Source organism: Eurytemora carolleeae, unplaced genomic scaffold, assembly GCF_000591075.1.
Source record: "Eurytemora carolleeae unplaced genomic scaffold, Eaff_2.0 scaffold33, whole genome shotgun sequence".
Classification (NCBI taxonomy): domain Eukaryota; kingdom Metazoa; phylum Arthropoda; class Copepoda; order Calanoida; family Temoridae; genus Eurytemora; species Eurytemora carolleeae.
The window spans coordinates 117,436-135,647 of NW_019396220.1; the positions used below are offsets into that span (position 1 = coordinate 117,436).

The 18,212-nt window shown below is 32.3% G+C and overlaps 1 protein-coding gene and 2 long non-coding RNA genes across 5 annotated transcripts; 2 read left to right on the forward strand and 1 right to left on the reverse strand.

Moving 5' to 3' along the window:
- Positions 1–4,249: 4,249 nt before the first annotated feature.
- LOC111698524 (uncharacterized) lies at positions 4,250–8,195 on the forward strand. 3 transcript variants are annotated; one of them, XR_002764550.1, is made up of 3 exons: positions 4,250–4,317; positions 6,904–6,971; positions 7,477–8,195. It is a non-coding gene; the product is annotated as an uncharacterized LOC111698524 (long non-coding RNA). The 3 variants fall into 3 exon arrangements; XR_002764549.1 differs by having other exon boundaries at positions 4,259–4,310; XR_002764548.1 differs by having other exon boundaries at positions 4,278–4,310; positions 6,871–6,971.
- A 13-nt stretch (positions 8,196–8,208) lies between these two features.
- On the forward strand, positions 8,209–12,193 carry LOC111698496 (uncharacterized). Its single transcript, XM_023468850.1, has 5 exons — positions 8,209–8,742; positions 9,663–9,698; positions 9,866–9,931; positions 11,313–11,386; positions 11,996–12,193. Exons 1-5 carry the CDS (start codon positions 8,209–8,211, stop codon positions 12,051–12,053), a joined length of 768 nt encoding a protein of 255 aa, XP_023324618.1. The 3' UTR covers positions 12,054–12,193.
- Positions 12,194–13,738: 1,545 nt separating this feature from the next.
- LOC111698530 (uncharacterized) lies at positions 13,739–16,751 on the reverse strand. The gene is made up of 3 exons (XR_002764551.1): positions 16,678–16,751; positions 14,243–14,309; positions 13,739–14,151 (listed from the first exon to the last, which is right to left on the reverse strand). It is a non-coding gene; the product is annotated as an uncharacterized LOC111698530 (long non-coding RNA).
- Positions 16,752–18,212: the final 1,461 nt, after the last annotated feature.

The window sequence follows — 18,212 nt, forward strand, 5'->3', positions numbered from 1 at the left end:
AGTGAAGAAAAGGAAGAAAATTAGAAGTATTTGCAGAAAAAACGACGATGCCTTCCACATTGTTATCCGACTGTGGGAAATCATGGAACGTACAACGCTGTTAGTTGAGGGCCACTTGAAGTTACGTTAACATCCCCTTTAAAATTGTATGAAGAGCAACCTTTACTATATTTGAAGATTATATTTAAAAACAATTATCCTCTTATCCACTAATTAAGGCATATCCAGAGAGAAGGGAGGGGGGGAAGTAATTTTTACCGGGGGGGGGGGCATTTTATAACCTTTTTTGAATGCTCCATCTAGGAGGTATCATGAGGAAACTGTAGGTTAGAAAAAGAATAAAACAGAGTTTTCATGTAACCTTTGATTCAATTCGACCCACTGTCTTTATTGGCACACATTTTTTAAATGTTGGTCCATTAAATTTTAGGCTTTAATGGTAATTTATTTATTATCATTCTTTAACTTTGAATTGCGGATTCCTTCTCTGGGCCTTTCTGAGTTAGAAAAAGATAGCACATTTGGAAGATTATTTCAAAACTACCATTTAAGAGATTTTCACGAGAAGGACGACGCTTATCCATCTTTTTTAAGACTTTCTAAAAGGTTTTTTATTTAATTTTCAAATCATGTTTATTTAATATATTTTTCTGAATTCTACGTGAATTTGTTACCATACAAAAATATGTTTAACCATCATTCCGGTATTCAAAGTATCAATACACTTCTTTGCTGAAGGCTTAGCAGACTTACTACTTACAAAAATATCTTAAACAGAACAATCAACATCACTATACAACCAAACTTTCAAGATATAAACAAAACTCTTTTTGAAAGAGGTATGTGATTTTTAGGCCTAATCTAGATTTAGTATAGCTGAGGAACTGATTACTCGCCACAAACTCTAATTCCTGAATTCTCTAATTCCTTTATCTTTATTGGCTAAGTTGATTGACCTTTGATATTGCAAATTATGAGTTGCGCCAGATTGAATGGTCAAAATTAGATATGTTTGCTCAACCAAATTGCAAAGATATAGTGATGAGAAAATTGAAGTTTTTGCAAGTGTGTAGTTTCTTATGATTTCTTTTAATTTGGGGGGGGGGGGGAATACAGAATGAACGGAGAATTGTGAGTTGATCCTCATTAAACCTGTTTTATCTGACGAGAACTTCTCTCTGGTAGAATCTCCAACCTCGAGAACTAAATAAATACGGATCTTTATACTCATACTTCAATATTTGGATTTCCCAGGCAGTGTTCGGTACTAGAAGAACTATTTGCTTTACAAATCGAATGATTAAACATCAAGAATTGAATAATAAAAAATCCTGGCATTTAGAAATAGATAGTTTTAAACAATTTTAAAAACTGTAAATTAATTGGTAATTTCTGAAATCTATAAATTTTGAAATTAGTTAATTGACAAATTAAAAAAAATACAAATTGAGGGATTGATGACGGTTAATTTGGACTAACGTTCAAATGAACTAAAGTCCAAAAGAACAAAATTTTCTTTTTATTACAGGAAAGGGGCTGGGTGATCCCCAGAGTGATGCATATTTTATTTTTAAATGAGGTCATTTAATCATAATGAATTTATATTTTGTTAAGAAATTGAGTTTTTGCCACAAATGCCAATTTTATAATACCTATATCTCAACAACCAGATGATGCATAACTTTCATATTTCAAACTTACATTGTTTGATCCACCAGAATTCATAGTTTGAAATATCTACGGTCTACGACATTTCGTTTTAAAGAAATTGGGATTTAAAAATCCGAGTTTGTGGCAAAAACTCAATTTCTTTGAACTAATATCTAACAAATAAACCTGTTTGTAAACTTTAGTACAATTGAACATTATAGTTGAATCGGCCATTAGTCCAATTAACATAGCATCACCTATAGAAGTGCGTCGCTATGGATTGTGTAATTTGTAACTGTTAAACCTATGGAAATCGGCACTGAACCTTTTCGATCGGAGATATAACAGATAAAATAATTACAAATTAAAAAATGATTTCAGAATGAAATTGTTCTGTATATTTCTAACTTATGTACAGTACATCTCCAGTCTGTCCAACCACACATCAGCTCCAGGGATTAGATTTAAACAATAAAGAAATAATTTTTATCTTTTTCAAACCTGAAGGGTTTTCAAACTTTTACTATTTGATCTAGTAGAATTCACAGTTTAAAAGGCCTACATAATCAAGTTGCAAAGATATAAGAATTAAGCGTTAAAATAGAAGTTTGCATGTTCCTAATTCCTAAAATTTTGAGTAATTTAAAATAGGCGAACACTCCTTTTAGTAAAATAAATCTGTTGGTGTGTTTTTAAACACAGTTTGAAAATTTTAAAAGTTAAGAATCAAAACATAGAAAAAACCCAACTAAATCCTGATTTATTTCATATTAAAAAGAAATTTCATTTTAGACTACAGTAAACAAATTAAATTAGATATACAATATAAACCTTTAAATGATAATTTCTGTAGATTCTGCTAGTTGGTCTAATATAGTGCAGAAGCTAAACAAAGGTCAGATATTGTTATGTTCTTGTAGACGTATGTCCTATGAATACAGTAAGTACTCATGATAAACCTTGATCTGAGAAACAATGAGAAAGATCTCTGTGTTTTCTATCTTAAAGAAAGACAAATTCTAAAACAATTTCCATTATTGTCTTTGGAACAGAAATTCGGAAGTAATTTTTGTAGCGGAACCATAAGTAAGAATTAACCAAGAGGAAAATGAAAATATCTTTATGATTTTTACTCAGTTAAAAAACACTATTCTTAATTTAATATGCAAAATAAAAATTAAAGGTTCTGTTTAACCTAACTTCGCAGTTCCTTCAAGTTAAAATATTTAATTAACAAGTCTTTTTAGATGAAAATCAAAATCACGTTTATCATTAAATTTTTTTTTACTTTTTTTTCTCAGGAGAATCGGTCCGAACATCAAAAGAAGACGCGCTTTGGGTAAATAAATGATAAATTAGATTTTTCATTAAAATTCGGATTATTGATAGATTTTTATAAAAGATGTCTAATCAACATTTGAAATTTATTCTTAGAATATATATTTATCTATACCTATTTCTATATCTATGTATTTATATCTGTAAGGTGAGTAAACGTATAAACCTGTATTAGCGTTGTTTTTAACAACACAATTGTTTTACCAGGGTTAACGTTTTAGGCAAAAAATGTTTACAAATAATCGCTATTATGACTTAAATTTTAAATAACAAAATTGTTTAAATAGAAAGTTATACTGAAATCTTTGTAAGATTTGGTAAGATTTTTTTGAGCAGTTTTTTACTGATATCTTAAGTGGATTTTTTTTAAATGACTTTTTTTCATTAATAGATTTTTTTAAAGTAACTTTTTTACATGTTTTATTAGCTTTAATATAGTTGGACAGGCTTTTCAGACAGAACTGTCAGGTATTTTAGAGAGTAAGAACAAGTATATGATATAGTTTATTTGGTATATATTCAATAATATATTTTTATCTTTATCTTCGAGCATTTCTTGAATTTATCCTCTCAGATTCCTTTTTCTACACTATCTTCTTTGTTACTATTATTTTTCGTTCTTCATTCTTAATGTTTTTTGGCAAACAAGCTGAGTTTAAGACGACTCCCTATATTTTTCCTTGTTCATTTATGTTTGTTATTTACCACCCATTACAATAAAGAAAGATAGAGTCGTCATCCCCCTCCACCACCACACCTCTTCCCCACATTTCCTGCCTGGGCTAGCTGGAACCCCCTCCCCTTGGCGACTGGTCATAATGTTATGTGCACATTTTAATTAATATTCTAGCGTTGATGCATGCGTTGATGTCACTGAGTCAGTAGAAAGGGTAGAAGGATACGTGTACATGTATAACTTCATATCGCCTCCAGAGCCCAAAACTTAAGACAGGGTTTCGTTATGAAAACCAGTTTTGGAACCCGGGTTTCACAAATGGGTTTACCCAGTTTTGTAGATATCGATAGTTTTGTTTTGAAATATTATTTTATTTAATCCTTTATATCTTACCATTTTTATCAAATCTCTTAAATCAAAATCTACACAAATAATAAGACCCCAAAAAGGAAACTCGGAAGTTTCGTTCAACGATACTCTTTTAAATTTCAGGCTCAGTGTGAGAAATGTTTTTAAAATCTGATACCGCTTGTACTCAAGTACACCTATACTCTATTCCTTATAACTCTACTGCTCTCGCTAGTTCTTATCAGTTCTTGTTAATATTATACCATTTCTCGTTCCATTTCTCATTCTCCGGCTGACTGTAAAGTGTACATTACTGAGATGCCAACGTTTTTTTTCTTCGTTTTTTGGAGCTATGATTTTTGTTCCTCTTTCTAGATCTCTTTTTTTCTTTTGTTCTTTTTTTACTTTTTTCTTGTTCTCTTTCTTTTCTTCTCATTGTTCTTTTTTCCCTCTTTTTTTGTTGGATCTTTAATTTTTTGTTCTTCTCAGCAGGGGTTTATAAAGTTGTCCTTCTCCGGTTTTACTGAGTTATCATTCTCATTCTCAGGTTTACTGAGATATCCTTATCATTCTCAGGTTTACTGAGTTTTCCTTCTCATTCTCAGGTTTACTGAGTTATCATTCTCATTCTCAGGTTTACTGAATTATCCTTCTCATTCTCAGGTTTACTGAGTTATCCTTCTCATTCTAAGGTCTACTGAGTTATCCTACTCATTCTCAGGTTTACTGAGTTATCATTCTCATTCTCAGGTTTACTGAGATATCCTTCTCATTCTAAGGTTTACTGAGATATCCTTCTCATTCTAAGGTTTACTGAGTTATCATTCTCATTCTCAGGTTTACTGAGATATCCTTCTCATTCTAAGGTTTACTGAGTTATCATTCTCATTCTCAGGTTTACTGAGATATCCTTCTCATTCTCAGGTTTACTGAGATATCCTTCTCATTCTCAGGTTTTCTGAGTTATCCTTCTCATTCTCAAGATCACTGAGTTATCCTTCTCATTCTTAGGTTCACTGAGTTATCCTTCTCATTCTCAGGCTCATTGAGTTATGCTTTTCATTTTCAGGTTTACTAAGTTATCCTTCTCATTCAAAGGTTCACTGAGATATCCTTCTCATTCTCAGGTTCACTGACGTATCCTTCTCATTCTCAGGTTTACTGAGGTATCCTTCTCATTCTCAGGTTTACTGAGTTTTCCTTCTCATTCTCAGGTTCATTGAGTTATGCTTTACATTCTCAGGTTTTCTGAGTTATCTTTCTCATTCTCAGGTTTACTGAGATATCCTTCTCATTCTCAGGTTTACTGAGTTATCATTCTCATTCTCAGGTTTACTCAGTTATCATTCTCATTCTCAGGTTTACTGAGATATCCTTCTCATTCTCAGGTTTTCTGAGTTATCCTTCCCATTCTCAGGTTTACTGTGCTATCCTTCTCATTCTTAGGTTTACTGAGATATCCTTCTCATTCTCAGGTTTCCTGAGTTATCATTCTCATTCTCAGGTTTACTGAGTTATCATTCTCATTCTCAGGTTTACTGAGTTTTCATTCTCATTCTCAGGTTTACTGAGTTATCATTCTCATTCTCAGGTTCACAGAGATATCCTTCTCATTCTCAGGTTTACTGAGATATCCTTCTCATTCTCAGGTTTACTGAGATATTCTTTTCATTCTCAGGTTTATTGAGATATCCTTCTCATTCTCAGGTTTATTGAGTTATCATTCTCATTCTCGGATTTACTGAGTTATCCTTCTCATTCTTAGGTTTACTGAGATATCCTTCTCATTCTCAAGTTTACTTAGTTACCCTTCGCATTCTCAGGTTTTCTGAGGTGTCCTTCTCATTCTCAGGTTTTCTGAGATATCCTTCTTATTCTAAGGTTTACTGAGTTATCATTCTCATTCTCAGGTTTACTGAGATATCCTTCTCATTCTCAGGTTTACTAAGTTATCCTTCTCATTCTCAGGTTACTGAGTTTTCCTTCTCATTCTCGGGTTTACTGAGTTATCCTTCTCATTCTCAGGTTTACTGAGTTTTCCTTCTCATTCTCAGGTTTTCTGAGTTATACTTCTCATTCTCAGGTTTACTGAGTTATCCTTCTCATTTTCAGGTTTACTGAATTATCCTTCTCATTCTCATGTTTACTGAGTTATCCTTCTCATTCTATTATCCTACTCATTCTCAGGTTTACTGAGATATCCTTCCCATTCTCAGGTTTACTGAGTTATCCTTCTCATTCTCAGGTTTACTGAGATATCCTTTCCATTCTCAGGTTTTCTGAGATATCCTTCTCATTCTCAGGTTTACTGAGTTTTCCTTCTTATTCTCAAGTTTACTCAGTTTTCCTTCTTTTTTTCAGGTTTACTGAGTTATCCTTCTCATTCTCATGTTTACTGAATTTTCCTTCTCATTCTCAGGTTTACTGAGATATCCTTCCCATTCTCAGGTTTTCTGAGATATCCTTCTCATTCTCAGGTTTACTGAGTTTTCCTTCTTATTCTCAAGTTTACTCAGTTTTCCTTCTTTTTCTCAGGTTTACTGAGTTATCCTTCTCATTCTCAGGTTTTCTGAGATATCCTTCTCATTCTCAGGTTTTCTGAGTTATCCTTCTCATTCACATGTTTACTGAATTTTCCTTTTCATTCTCATGTTTGCTGAGTTATCCTTTTCATTCTCAGGTTTCCTGAGTAATCCTTCTCATTCTCAGGTTTACTGAGTTATCCTTCTCATTCTCAGGTTTCCTGAGTAATCCTTCTCATACCCTTGATTTTTCTATACTTTCTTTCTATTTCACTCTTTTCTTTGTCTCTTCATTTCGACCCATATGTGTTTCTCTCTATCAGTAGTTTTAACTAGTTTCTACTTAATCTTGTATTTACTTTAACTAAGCCTAACTGGGCAACCTGAATCTTCCTGCGTACATTGCAAAAGAAAAATCTAATTCAGTTGAATTTCAAGTAGGTGTAGATATCAGCTTGTCAAAACAGATGCACTTTATAATTTTTATAAATAAAACAACTTCCTTATAAAACAAATATGATAAATATTACATATAAAAATTCTAAAACATTAACCATGCAAACAATTTTAGAGTGTTTTCTAAAACAATGCAAATTCCATTTTTTTAGCTTTTTAGCCAGGCCGGCCCTGTTTATATATTTATTTATATCTATATATCTATTTATGTGTAATGGAAAAGATGTTGATATTGCTTTCGATAGAATTAATGAATAAATTTCAACAAAGGAGATAATTCCTCCTTTCGCCTTTATGATTATATATTGTGTAAATATTAAATTTGTGAAATCGTGAATGAATATGATATTTTCAATGATAGTGCAGCTTTATGTATATTTTTAACCATATCATTTTGTTCGAAATGGGCAATTGTATTTGTTTCTGAAAAATCCACAACCATGCTAATGAAGAATGTGAAAATATTAACAATTTGTTTGTTATTAGTTAGCTGAGAAATGGAAGCCAGGGACTGAACGATATCGAACTCCAAACGTAGCAGACAAGCTACACCAAACTCAAACCTATTCCCACTCCTCACAAGACATGTTTCATGCCAAACCAAACAAGTTTCAAACTAATTCAAATCTTTCAAGAACAAAACAAAATCTTATTCAAACCCTACAAAGCCTGGTGGACACACTAAGTTACCCAAATAATCCCCCAAACAACCCGCCATCTAACAACCCCACACAAGTCAACCTCACACCAAAATATATGTTACCAAGCAATCCAGGCGCGTCAAACTCGATTTCTTATTCCCCAAACACCAAACCCATATGGCAGTCAAACATACCACCAACAGTATACGAATATCCAATTCCCAACAATGCCCTCCCAGATATGCCACAAATAATACCAAACTGGATCAATTCCAAACAAAACTTTGTCCAAAGTGAACCCAACCAGCCAGTAAATATCCCTACTGTTGCAAAAACTACACCAAACAGGCCTGAAATGATACCGAACCCAAGTCATCTTTATCAAACCATATCAAAACAACACCAATCAGCTTTAAACCAATTAAAAAATCAACTTCTTAAATCCCATAAAACTTTGAATTCATCTTTGATCCACTCACAACCTCTATCTCAGGTTTTAAATGCTCAAGGATGGAAACAGAAAAATCTGGAAACTTCTCCTGAACTTTCTCCTAATTTAAAACTCTCAAAGGGATTGATGACGGTTAATTNAGATCTCCAGAATAGGGACCAAGAAGATGAACTAAACCAGTCCTATTCAAGATTGAACCAAGATCTCCAGAGTAGGGTTCAAGAAGATGAACTATACCCGTCCTATTCAAGATTGAACCAAGATCTCCAGACTAGGGTTCAAGAAGATGAACTATACCCGTCCTATTCAAGATTGAACCAAGATCTCCAGAGTAGGGTTCAAGAAGATGAACTAAACCCGTCATATTCAAGATTGAACCAAGATCTCCAGAGTAGGGTTCAAGAAGATGAACTAAACCCGTCATATTCAAGATTAAACCAAGATCTCCAGAATAGGGACCAAGAAGATGAACTAAACCCGTCATATTCAAGATTAAACCAAGAACTCCAGAGTATTGTCCAAAAAGCCGAAGTAAATTCCTCCTATTCAAGATTGAACCAAGATAATCTGGACAGGGTAGAGCTCACAGCCTCCAGATCTCTGGGCTTACAAGATAATACTACGCCAAACCCATGGCTTGGAGCAAACACACCCAAACAGGTATTAACAGAAATTAATTTTAATTTCAACTTACATCGTACATTTACAATACTTCACTTCTGAACAGACATTTTGCGCATTTTTAAAAGAAAACAAGATGGACCTCTACTTTGTAAAAATGAGAAAATGATGACAAAAGTTACTATGGCAAGTGTTACTTATGAAAAAAGTAATAATGGCATGTGTTATAAATTATAATGGCAAGTGTAATTGGCATATGAAAGCAAGATTAGTCGGTTCAGGTCTGCATACAAGACTAAACCTAGATTCTTTTGTCCCAAAAAGTTTTTTTTTCTGCTTTTAGGTGGGATGTTATTTTCTTTATTTTTTATTGGGATAATTTAAAAGATCGTCCCATTTCAAAGAATTTTGAAAAATCTAATTTTTTTGTTTATTTTCATTTTAAACAGCAAAGGAATTGAGTCTTTGTCACAAACTCTGACTTCATGTTCGTTATATCTTTGAAACCCATTGTCGTAGACCTTAGATATTTCAAACTATAAATTCTGTTAGTACAAATAATCTAAGTTTAAAATATTAAAGATTTACACCATCAGATTGCAAAGATATATTTATTACAAAATTTAAGTTTTCGGCAAATACTCAATTCCTTTGCCGGGGGAAAAAAACTCCCTTCTTGTATTATCATTTCAATTTTATTAAACTAATAGCGAATTTCTAATTCTTTTTTTCTTTAATATTTATGTACTCAGAATCTCTAAGCTCTTTAGACAGACTTTTCGTAATCCTGACAATCATAATTCTTTTCAATCATCTTAATAGTAAATGCTCCACCCACACACATTTTCTTCATTCATTCTCTACTTTTGTTTTATACGTTTTTATGATTTCAGAGAACTGAAAGCTTAATTAGCAGTTTTTGTTATTCTGAATAATTTTGTTCACGTTTTGTTTTTCAGGTTAAGGAATGCGGTATTGTTAACTACATTTCTCAGGTGACCTAAAATATAATTGTTATTATTCTTTTTATATATCATATTATATTATTATATTATTATATATATTATAATTTTAATTATTACTTTTACTATTATTATTATTATTAATATTATAAATATTGCTATTATTAATATAATTATTATTATCATTTTCATTATTAAAGGTAGATGAAGGTATCTGTAGAAGAAAAGGGTTTTGTCATGTTGGTTCCAGAATCTTCTATAAACCGGTAAATCCAAGGATTAGCTTTCTAATCAAGTTTTTTAATCTTCACCTTTCCTTACAAGTTTACATGATTGTTGATGTTGACTTTAATCGAAATAATTGTTTATTCATTTTTAAATTCGCCGTAAAATAACAAGAGGGAAAATTAGCAAAAAAAAAATTATGACTGAAAATGCCTACGGATTTAAAGAAAAGAATTCAAACAATAATGCAATCATAGAATAAATCCCCCCGTCTCTATCTATTTTACTTTTAAATCTTTTAAACTAGAGCGTCAGAATTAAGATTTGATTCCCGTACATAGTTTTAGATTATTTAATTTTATTTCTACAGAAACGATCGAATAAAAATACATAAATTCTATTTAATAAATTATCATGTAACATTTAAAAATCAATACTGTGGAAGAGGAAGACGACAGTTAAAGGGAGTGACCGGCAATGTGAGAATGTACTATTATGGAGAAATTTTTTAGGAATAATTTGAGACCCATGAGACGTTATTACGTTGGATATTTGTTCCGCAAATTCAATCTTTAAAATCTTGATAGAAATTGTTTATTTTAGATAGATGATTTAGAGATTTGGTTAACATTCTACAGTAAACTATATAGTTGTTTAGAAACAGGTTGAGAATATACAAATTAACTGTTATCATCGAAAATAAGTAGTCTTATTCAGATATTGGTTTCTGTAATGTCTCATTGTTCTTTAACATTTTCAATAGATTTCCTAAAGTTTTTATTGAAAAAGCGACATTTGAAGAAATTTTAAGAAATCCGCGAACAAATTCATAAAGAATAAGAAAGTTAATAATGAAGCAAAAGATATAATTGATTCTAACATTGATTTATTGAGAAAATGTCTATTGAAAAATATGTTCCTAAACATCAAATTAGTTTACTGTAGATTTGTTTTACATTTTTTTGTCATCTTTATTTAATAATTTTAAAAAAATCGATTCTTAAAACGTTACCACCCTAATGGATGGCTTTGAACGTCGACTTTGCGCTCAAACTCAGTAATTATACATTATTCAAACGTTTCATGTCTCAAATGAATCCTAAAAAATTTCTGCACAATACTATCTTCTCAGTTTAACTATACCATACATTATACATTGCCGGTCATTCCCTTTAAGCGATCTTGTTGTGTTTCATGAACATAGGACATTACTATCCCTAGAATTGAAAACAATTAATTGATTTGCCTTGCTCCATTTTATTTTATATGTTACAATCGTGCTGTGTAACTGAAGCTGTATTTTACAAATGAAGTTTTCAGTTTTAGAATAATAAATTGAGCCAAAAAGTCGTTTCCTTATTCCACAGCTTTCTGGATCGCTTGCACCCTAAACTGTAAATAATGTAAGAATGAAATGTTCAGGGAGAATGCCTGACAAGGAACCAGTCCTGTTCAGTTAAATGGAGGAGAGAATACATGGAGAAAGGGGAGTGCAGGTAATGAAATTCAAAACTCGCCTGTACAAATTTTTGATTTTTTTTTACGTTGGCAACCAAATGTTGTGGACCATTGGCTTTTTCAACGATTATTCTGTTTTTACAAATAGTTAAGATGGAAAAATCAAAGGTTTATACCATCAGGTTGCAAAATGTTGGGATTTAATATTTTATAAATACTCCTTGAAGGGACTGTTCAACTATATGAAATTACACATAAAACTCTAATTTATTAAATTAAAAATACACCTGGGCATATCTTCCAATTCAATGATGCTCCTCATGGAATGATTTTGATAATTTTTGCTTTTTAAGTTCGCTGCCTAATAAAACATGCTGTGATGGAATTTTAGAAATCGGGTAAAAATATTTTATCATTATTTCGGAAATATTTTTATAAGAAATTAATAGGAAATGAACGGCCGTCGGAGATATCTTTGAGTTTGAGTTTGGCTTAGATATATTCCATACATTTAAAATTTTAGTATTATGTGTATTAAGGAAACAATCTCTTTAATAGGGTATTAACTTACACTCTGTAATTTAACAAATAAATTATTTTGATCAATAATATTTTTTAAAATAACTTTGGTATTTTTAATTTTTCAGTGGAAGATTTTGCATCACCGACTCCAACATCCAACCCCTCCATCCTGATTGTACCTAAGCAGCTAGACAAGTCCACTGTCCAGGGATCGTGCCTAGGACAGCAAGGCATGTCCTAGCCGGCTATATTGGAATAAACTTAATAAAATTTGTCAGTATGATTTTAAAGCTAAAATTATAATACATCTGTACTGTACTGTACTACGCGACACAAGTAAATTCAATAAAACTAAAATTAAAAATACGAGCAATGTCTATTTAAAGGACTGTTGGCGTTTGTTTAAGTGACCTTATATTTGTTAAGTAAAACCTTTGACTGATCAGTACCAGTTGAACCTTTGACTGATCTGTACCAGTTAAACCTTTGACTGATCAGTACCAGTTGAACCTTTGACTGAAAGTACCAGTTAAACCTTTGACTGATCAGTACCAGTTAAACCTTTGACTGATAAGTACCAGTTGAACCTTTGACTGATCAGTACCAGTTAAACCTTTGACTGATCAGTACAAGTTAAACCTTTGACTGACCAGTACCAGTTAAACCTTTGACTGATCAGTACCAGTTAAACCTTTGACTGATCAGTACCAGTTGAACCTTTGACTGATCAAGCTTTTTGTTAAAAAATATTAATGTTTAATTTTTAGAAGCTACAGAAAATATAAACTTTCATTCAATTTTTTTAAAATCGCGTTGGACATGAATTATTCAGGGTTCTCGAAAACTATTTTTTGTCAGCTGTGTCCAGTTTACACTTTATGCTAGCGTACAGTCTGCAGTTTTGTGGTAATTTGAATACAATTTCTTTTAGATAAACACAAGGATTACTTTGTCATCGGTGATCAGACAAAGGTTTACAGGACGCCGTTTTAAATTGTGTATGCGAATTGTGTTATGAATGAAGATTCACTTAAAAGTACGCTTTTAGTCCCTTTAATGGTTGAAGATGTGGTTGAAAATGAGGTCTTAACATCAGATTCAATCATGTTTAAGATTTGTGGATTGTCCATCTCATGAGAATCAAATAGGCATAATCTTTAAGGGATGTAAACGTAATTTCAAGTGTTCCTTCATGGAAAGATGGCAATGCCTGATTCACAACGGTACACTTGAAACCTTTATATGATCAATAGTGGGGAAGGTATTTTCATTTTATTGGTTTAATTCTCATTATTTTTATATGTTTCCCTGCAGTTAAAATACATATGCGTAAAGGTCACTTTTGTAGAGAATTCGTTGTGAATTGGGCATTGCCATATTGGCATGGAAATCGGAAGGTCACTTGAAACACTACGCGTGTAGTCCCTTTATAGCGGAAATAAAATTGTGTTTTAAAGGTATTCCATCAAATCTGTGTTCGTGTATATTTTTGTACATTGTTCATAGAATAAAATAAAATTTTTAAATAATGTTGTTAAATGTAAATTGTCCTTTAGAATTGAATGCTAAATAAAATAAGTAAATTTGGGAAGACAAACTGTCAGAAAATGATGTGATTAAAAGAAGAAATTGTTCACCGATTTTAACATTAAATAGAAATTCCATTTTAAAATATTGACTCGTCGTGATTACCATTAAGATATATTTTATTTAAAATAATTTACCGTCGGGGACATCTTTGGGCGAATAGTTTATTTATATAATTATATGCTATTTAAAAATAATAATAATAACATTACAAATAATAAGAATAATAATAATTATTAAATAATTATATGACCCACAAAACTAGTAATAATACAATTTTCGATATATTCCTTTTATTAAAGCATATTAAGTGAGTATATCATGGTTTATTTATTAATATCTTTATTTATTGTTCTTCTGGACGGAACTCCCCTTTAATGGTGCATTTTATAACATTTTTAGCGCAATGCAGGAAGCGCTCTGGAATTTCTAGACTTATTACACACGCACATTTTAAAGTCAACGCTGTATTTAGCATTTATTGAGCATATTCTTCTTACAACATCCGAAGTGGTGGAAAACTGAAAAATAAATCATATTAGTTTTATAAGATTATAATTACAAAAAATGAATATTTTTTTCGAAATAAACTTTGTGCATTTGTTTGTAGACAATCTTCAGTTGCTATAGCTGTAGTTGAAATCTTTCCCCATTCATCCAGAAAGAATCAAAAACAGAGTTGGCAGCAATCATCCTGTATAGGATAAAATTATTCTGATAAACAAGATATATGCAAATATCAAATAATCATATTTTCTATTTAAAATGATTGTATAAATGTTTACCTGCCAACTGTCTGGGCCTGGCAATCAGAGACTGTTTGACGTAGTCCCCTTTTCCCTGCTGACCATTCTAAATATTTCTTTAATTAGAAATGGCTGAGCCTAGTGTAAGTTTTTGACTCTTTCATTCTTTGATCAAGATTTAGTGAATATTAAAACTAGTAAATATTCAACATTTTTTAGACTTTTGGCTGGATTTGTTTCCGGGTGATGCCAAAAGTTTCCACAGGTACAGATCCACAGATACAGATCCACAGATACAGATCCACAGATACAAATCCACAGGTACAGATCCACAGATACAAATCCACAGACGTCCGCCACTGCGGTCGAACCATCAGTCAATCTGGATTGGGTTCAGCTGTTTCCAGATATCAGAGTCGTAACTCTGCCTGAACAAAGACAAATGTTAATGTGTTCTCAAGCCCCTAGCTCTGGGACTAGAAGAGTTTGGATTCCACATATCATTGTTTCATTTATGGCTTTAAGAATTTTAAATATCTTTTAATGCTCTGGTTTATCTTGACTCAGGACAGGTATTTATTCTTGGATAAGCAGGTTGGTGCCCATGGTTTCAAATGAGGTTTACATTCTTGTATTCAACTTCTGCAACATGAAGAATTGAATATTCACTGTTTTCTTCGTTCATGATTATTTATTTGGAGAATCACATTTTCTTTTTCTTGATAAAATATCATCCAGGAAAATCTTCTTTCTTGTCCAGTGTTTCTGCAATCAGAGCAAGTTTTATTAATGTTTGCATTAATGCCAAGCAGTTTTACTATCTCCATCCTTTGTTCCATCACCAAGCTCATGTAAGTCACCAAGGCCAACTCCTCCTGCAGCTTCATCTTCTCCTCAGTGATAGTCATCTTCCCATGTTCGTTTAAGGCTTGTATGATTACCTCCCTCCCTCATAGTTTCCCCCTATTTGAACTTGTTCCAGTACCCAAGATAAGGACGGGTGCGATTTGTCGTTTGTTGCAATATCCGGGTTACTCCATGAAACTTTCCATCTAACATTCTCGGAGTTCATCGTTCTTATATTTGTCAGACCTCGTGTCCGGATTTGAACAAAGGATGGTGGGTTACAGTAATCATTACTTTCTTGTTGTCCCTAGGTAGAAACTACAGGCTCCCATGGGCAGAAAGGGAGTGGAGAAGATAGATAGAGCTGGCTAGAGCCCTTTGATGGTAAAACTAGGGTTTCCAGCGTAATAGATTATTTACTTACGCGAAATTACGTGCAGTTACGCGAAATAATTTTCATTTCCTGTTATTTCGCAGGATTTCGCGTAATTGGTGAAACTTCAATTACGCTAAATTACGGCGTAATTTCTACAACGTTATTTCGCGAATTTTTTTAATAATTACGCGTAATTAGCGAAACTTCGATTTCGTGAAATTACGCCAAAATTTCGCGTAATTTCTACAAAAATAATTGCGCGAAAAGTTCCAATAATTACGCCTAATTAGCGAAACCTCGATACAAACCAGCCTACAGGAGAACATTTTAACCTTCCTGGACATGAACTCTACCATCTAAAAGTTAGTGTACTAGAGAAGGTTTGGGACCCTGTGAGAAATTTACTTTAAATATCTCATCTAAATACATGACTGATCTCATTTATAAATTGTATACTGTAAATCAGTATTTTTTTAAAAAAAGAGTATTTTTTATTTCCAATTTTTTAAAAGGTTTAAATACCCCTCCTTAGACAAGCCGCCCCCCCCTCCAGATTTACGTTAAAGTTCGTTAATTAGATCGACCCCCTTCCCCCACCACCACTTAGGATGTTTATACATATAAATTAGTTTGTTTTCAATCTTCATTCGACAGAAACAATCTCAACAAATATTAATTGTCTTAAAACATTTTTTCAAAAGTAAATATTTGCAAATTATCTTTTTTTCCATCTCATGATCAGAGTTCGTTTCCCTTTTGTCCATTTGACAGCCCATTTAAATTTTTCTTTAAATAATCTTTTTTGCTTGTTTATTTTCTTGTGGTTTTTAACATCGATTTGATTGTTATTATAACGTTGGAACTGACAAGGAACAATCTAGACCAAAATATATTTTCAATAAAATGTGGAACTAACATCTACTTTTTTCTCTAAAGGTTTGGTTCATCACCATAAACAAATTTTAAATCAATTTGAAAGTATTTAAATTTAAATTGTATCGCACATATCCTTAAACTTAATTTCCCGCTATATTAATTTTTGAGAATTAATATGTACTTTACTAATTCCGGAATGGTTTCGCACTAAGTAATTAATTTCGCGGAATTACGGCTTAATTACACGAAACTAGACTTTCTTTTGTATACGTAATTAGCACGTAATTTCGCGTAATCTCCTCCGTTAGTGAAAGAAAGTGTTACGCGTAATTACGACTGAAAACCCTAATTAAAACTAAAATTTGAATTGTTTTACCCCAATGTTGAGTGTAGATACAATGATAAACAACGTACATAATAACTGCATTACACAGCGCATACTGACTCTGCAAGTGTGCCTATATCCTCCTGATAGTAAAAGAACTTTATTTAATGTTTATATTGAAAAATACAGCTTGTTTAGCGAGCGGGGGAAGGTATGGAGCCATAAGCCATGACATTTTCTCCTTCCATATCACATATTATCTTTTTTGTCCTCCGGCAGCCATGAGCCACAACCATTTGGTCTTCCATGTCACAGCATCTGAGTCTTCCAGCAGTCATTACGTTTTAAATGATAAATGTTGAAAATCACAATTTCAATGCAAATTCAATGCAATTATTTAAAAACGTAATAACTGCCGGAAGACTCAAATGCTGTGGCATGGAAGACCCTATGGCTGCCGAAAGACAAAAAGGCTAATATGTGGCATGGAAGAGAACAATGTTGTGGCATATGGCTGTCTGCTTTCCCCACCTCGTTTAGCTGAACCTAATTTAGATAGCAGTTTTACGCCAAAAAATACATTGCACACTGCATAGTGCGCTTTAAGATCTATTCACTCCCCACCCCCCATACAAATCCATTGCGAGGCCCATGAGTGAAGCCTTCCCCTGAATCGGTGGTATTTTCTTTGCGAAAATGTGTGTGAAAAAATAATTAGTCTCCATCCCCCTCCCCCATGTATGCCCAAAGGTTTAATTTATTTCTAAAGAGTATAGGGTTGTAAATTGTTGATAATAATATTTAAATGAAGAATCAGTTGAAATTATATTGATTGTCCCTTTAAGATGACCTCTATTCTCCGGTCAGCGTGAAGTAGATCTGAGTGCGTACGCATTTCTAACTTTCCACTGCTGGTATGACGCATTAACAGAAACAATTTTATTTTTTAATAAAAATGTTTTCCGCATATCATAATATTTGCGGCACGATTTTTTATTGGCCTAAAAATTGTGCCCTTTTTTCATTACTATTTTTAAACTTTCTATTAGGTCGATAAATCCTTTCTCAAAGAATATTCTACATTTTATTCTGAGGTGGTTTGAAATATTGTGAAATATAAACAATATTATACATTTATCAATAAAATTCAAAGTGGGAAGGTGATTAAATTATTTGTGTTAAATCTAAAAATCCTGGAAAATCTGAAGAAAATACTGGAAAACACTTCATTCACAAGAAAGTCATGAAGGACACCGGACTATTGTTATATCAGACAAAACACGTGATTTCTAAACTTGAGACACACCGAATATAATCATTACTTAAATACTGAATTTTTCATATTATATTTTTCACGCGATCAGCATGAAGTTTACAAAAAGGGACTGCTTTTGTAATTTTGAGTGACCCTCCATTTAAAGAGATGCGTGACCAATTCACAACGGTACCCTTGAAACTTTTATCTGATGAAAAATGTGGAATTTTCTGGAAAAGTGTTTAATTTTTACTATTTTCTTCATCGTTATTGCGTCATAAATCTGAATATCACTTTAGTAGAGAAAACAATATAAATAATCACATAAAAG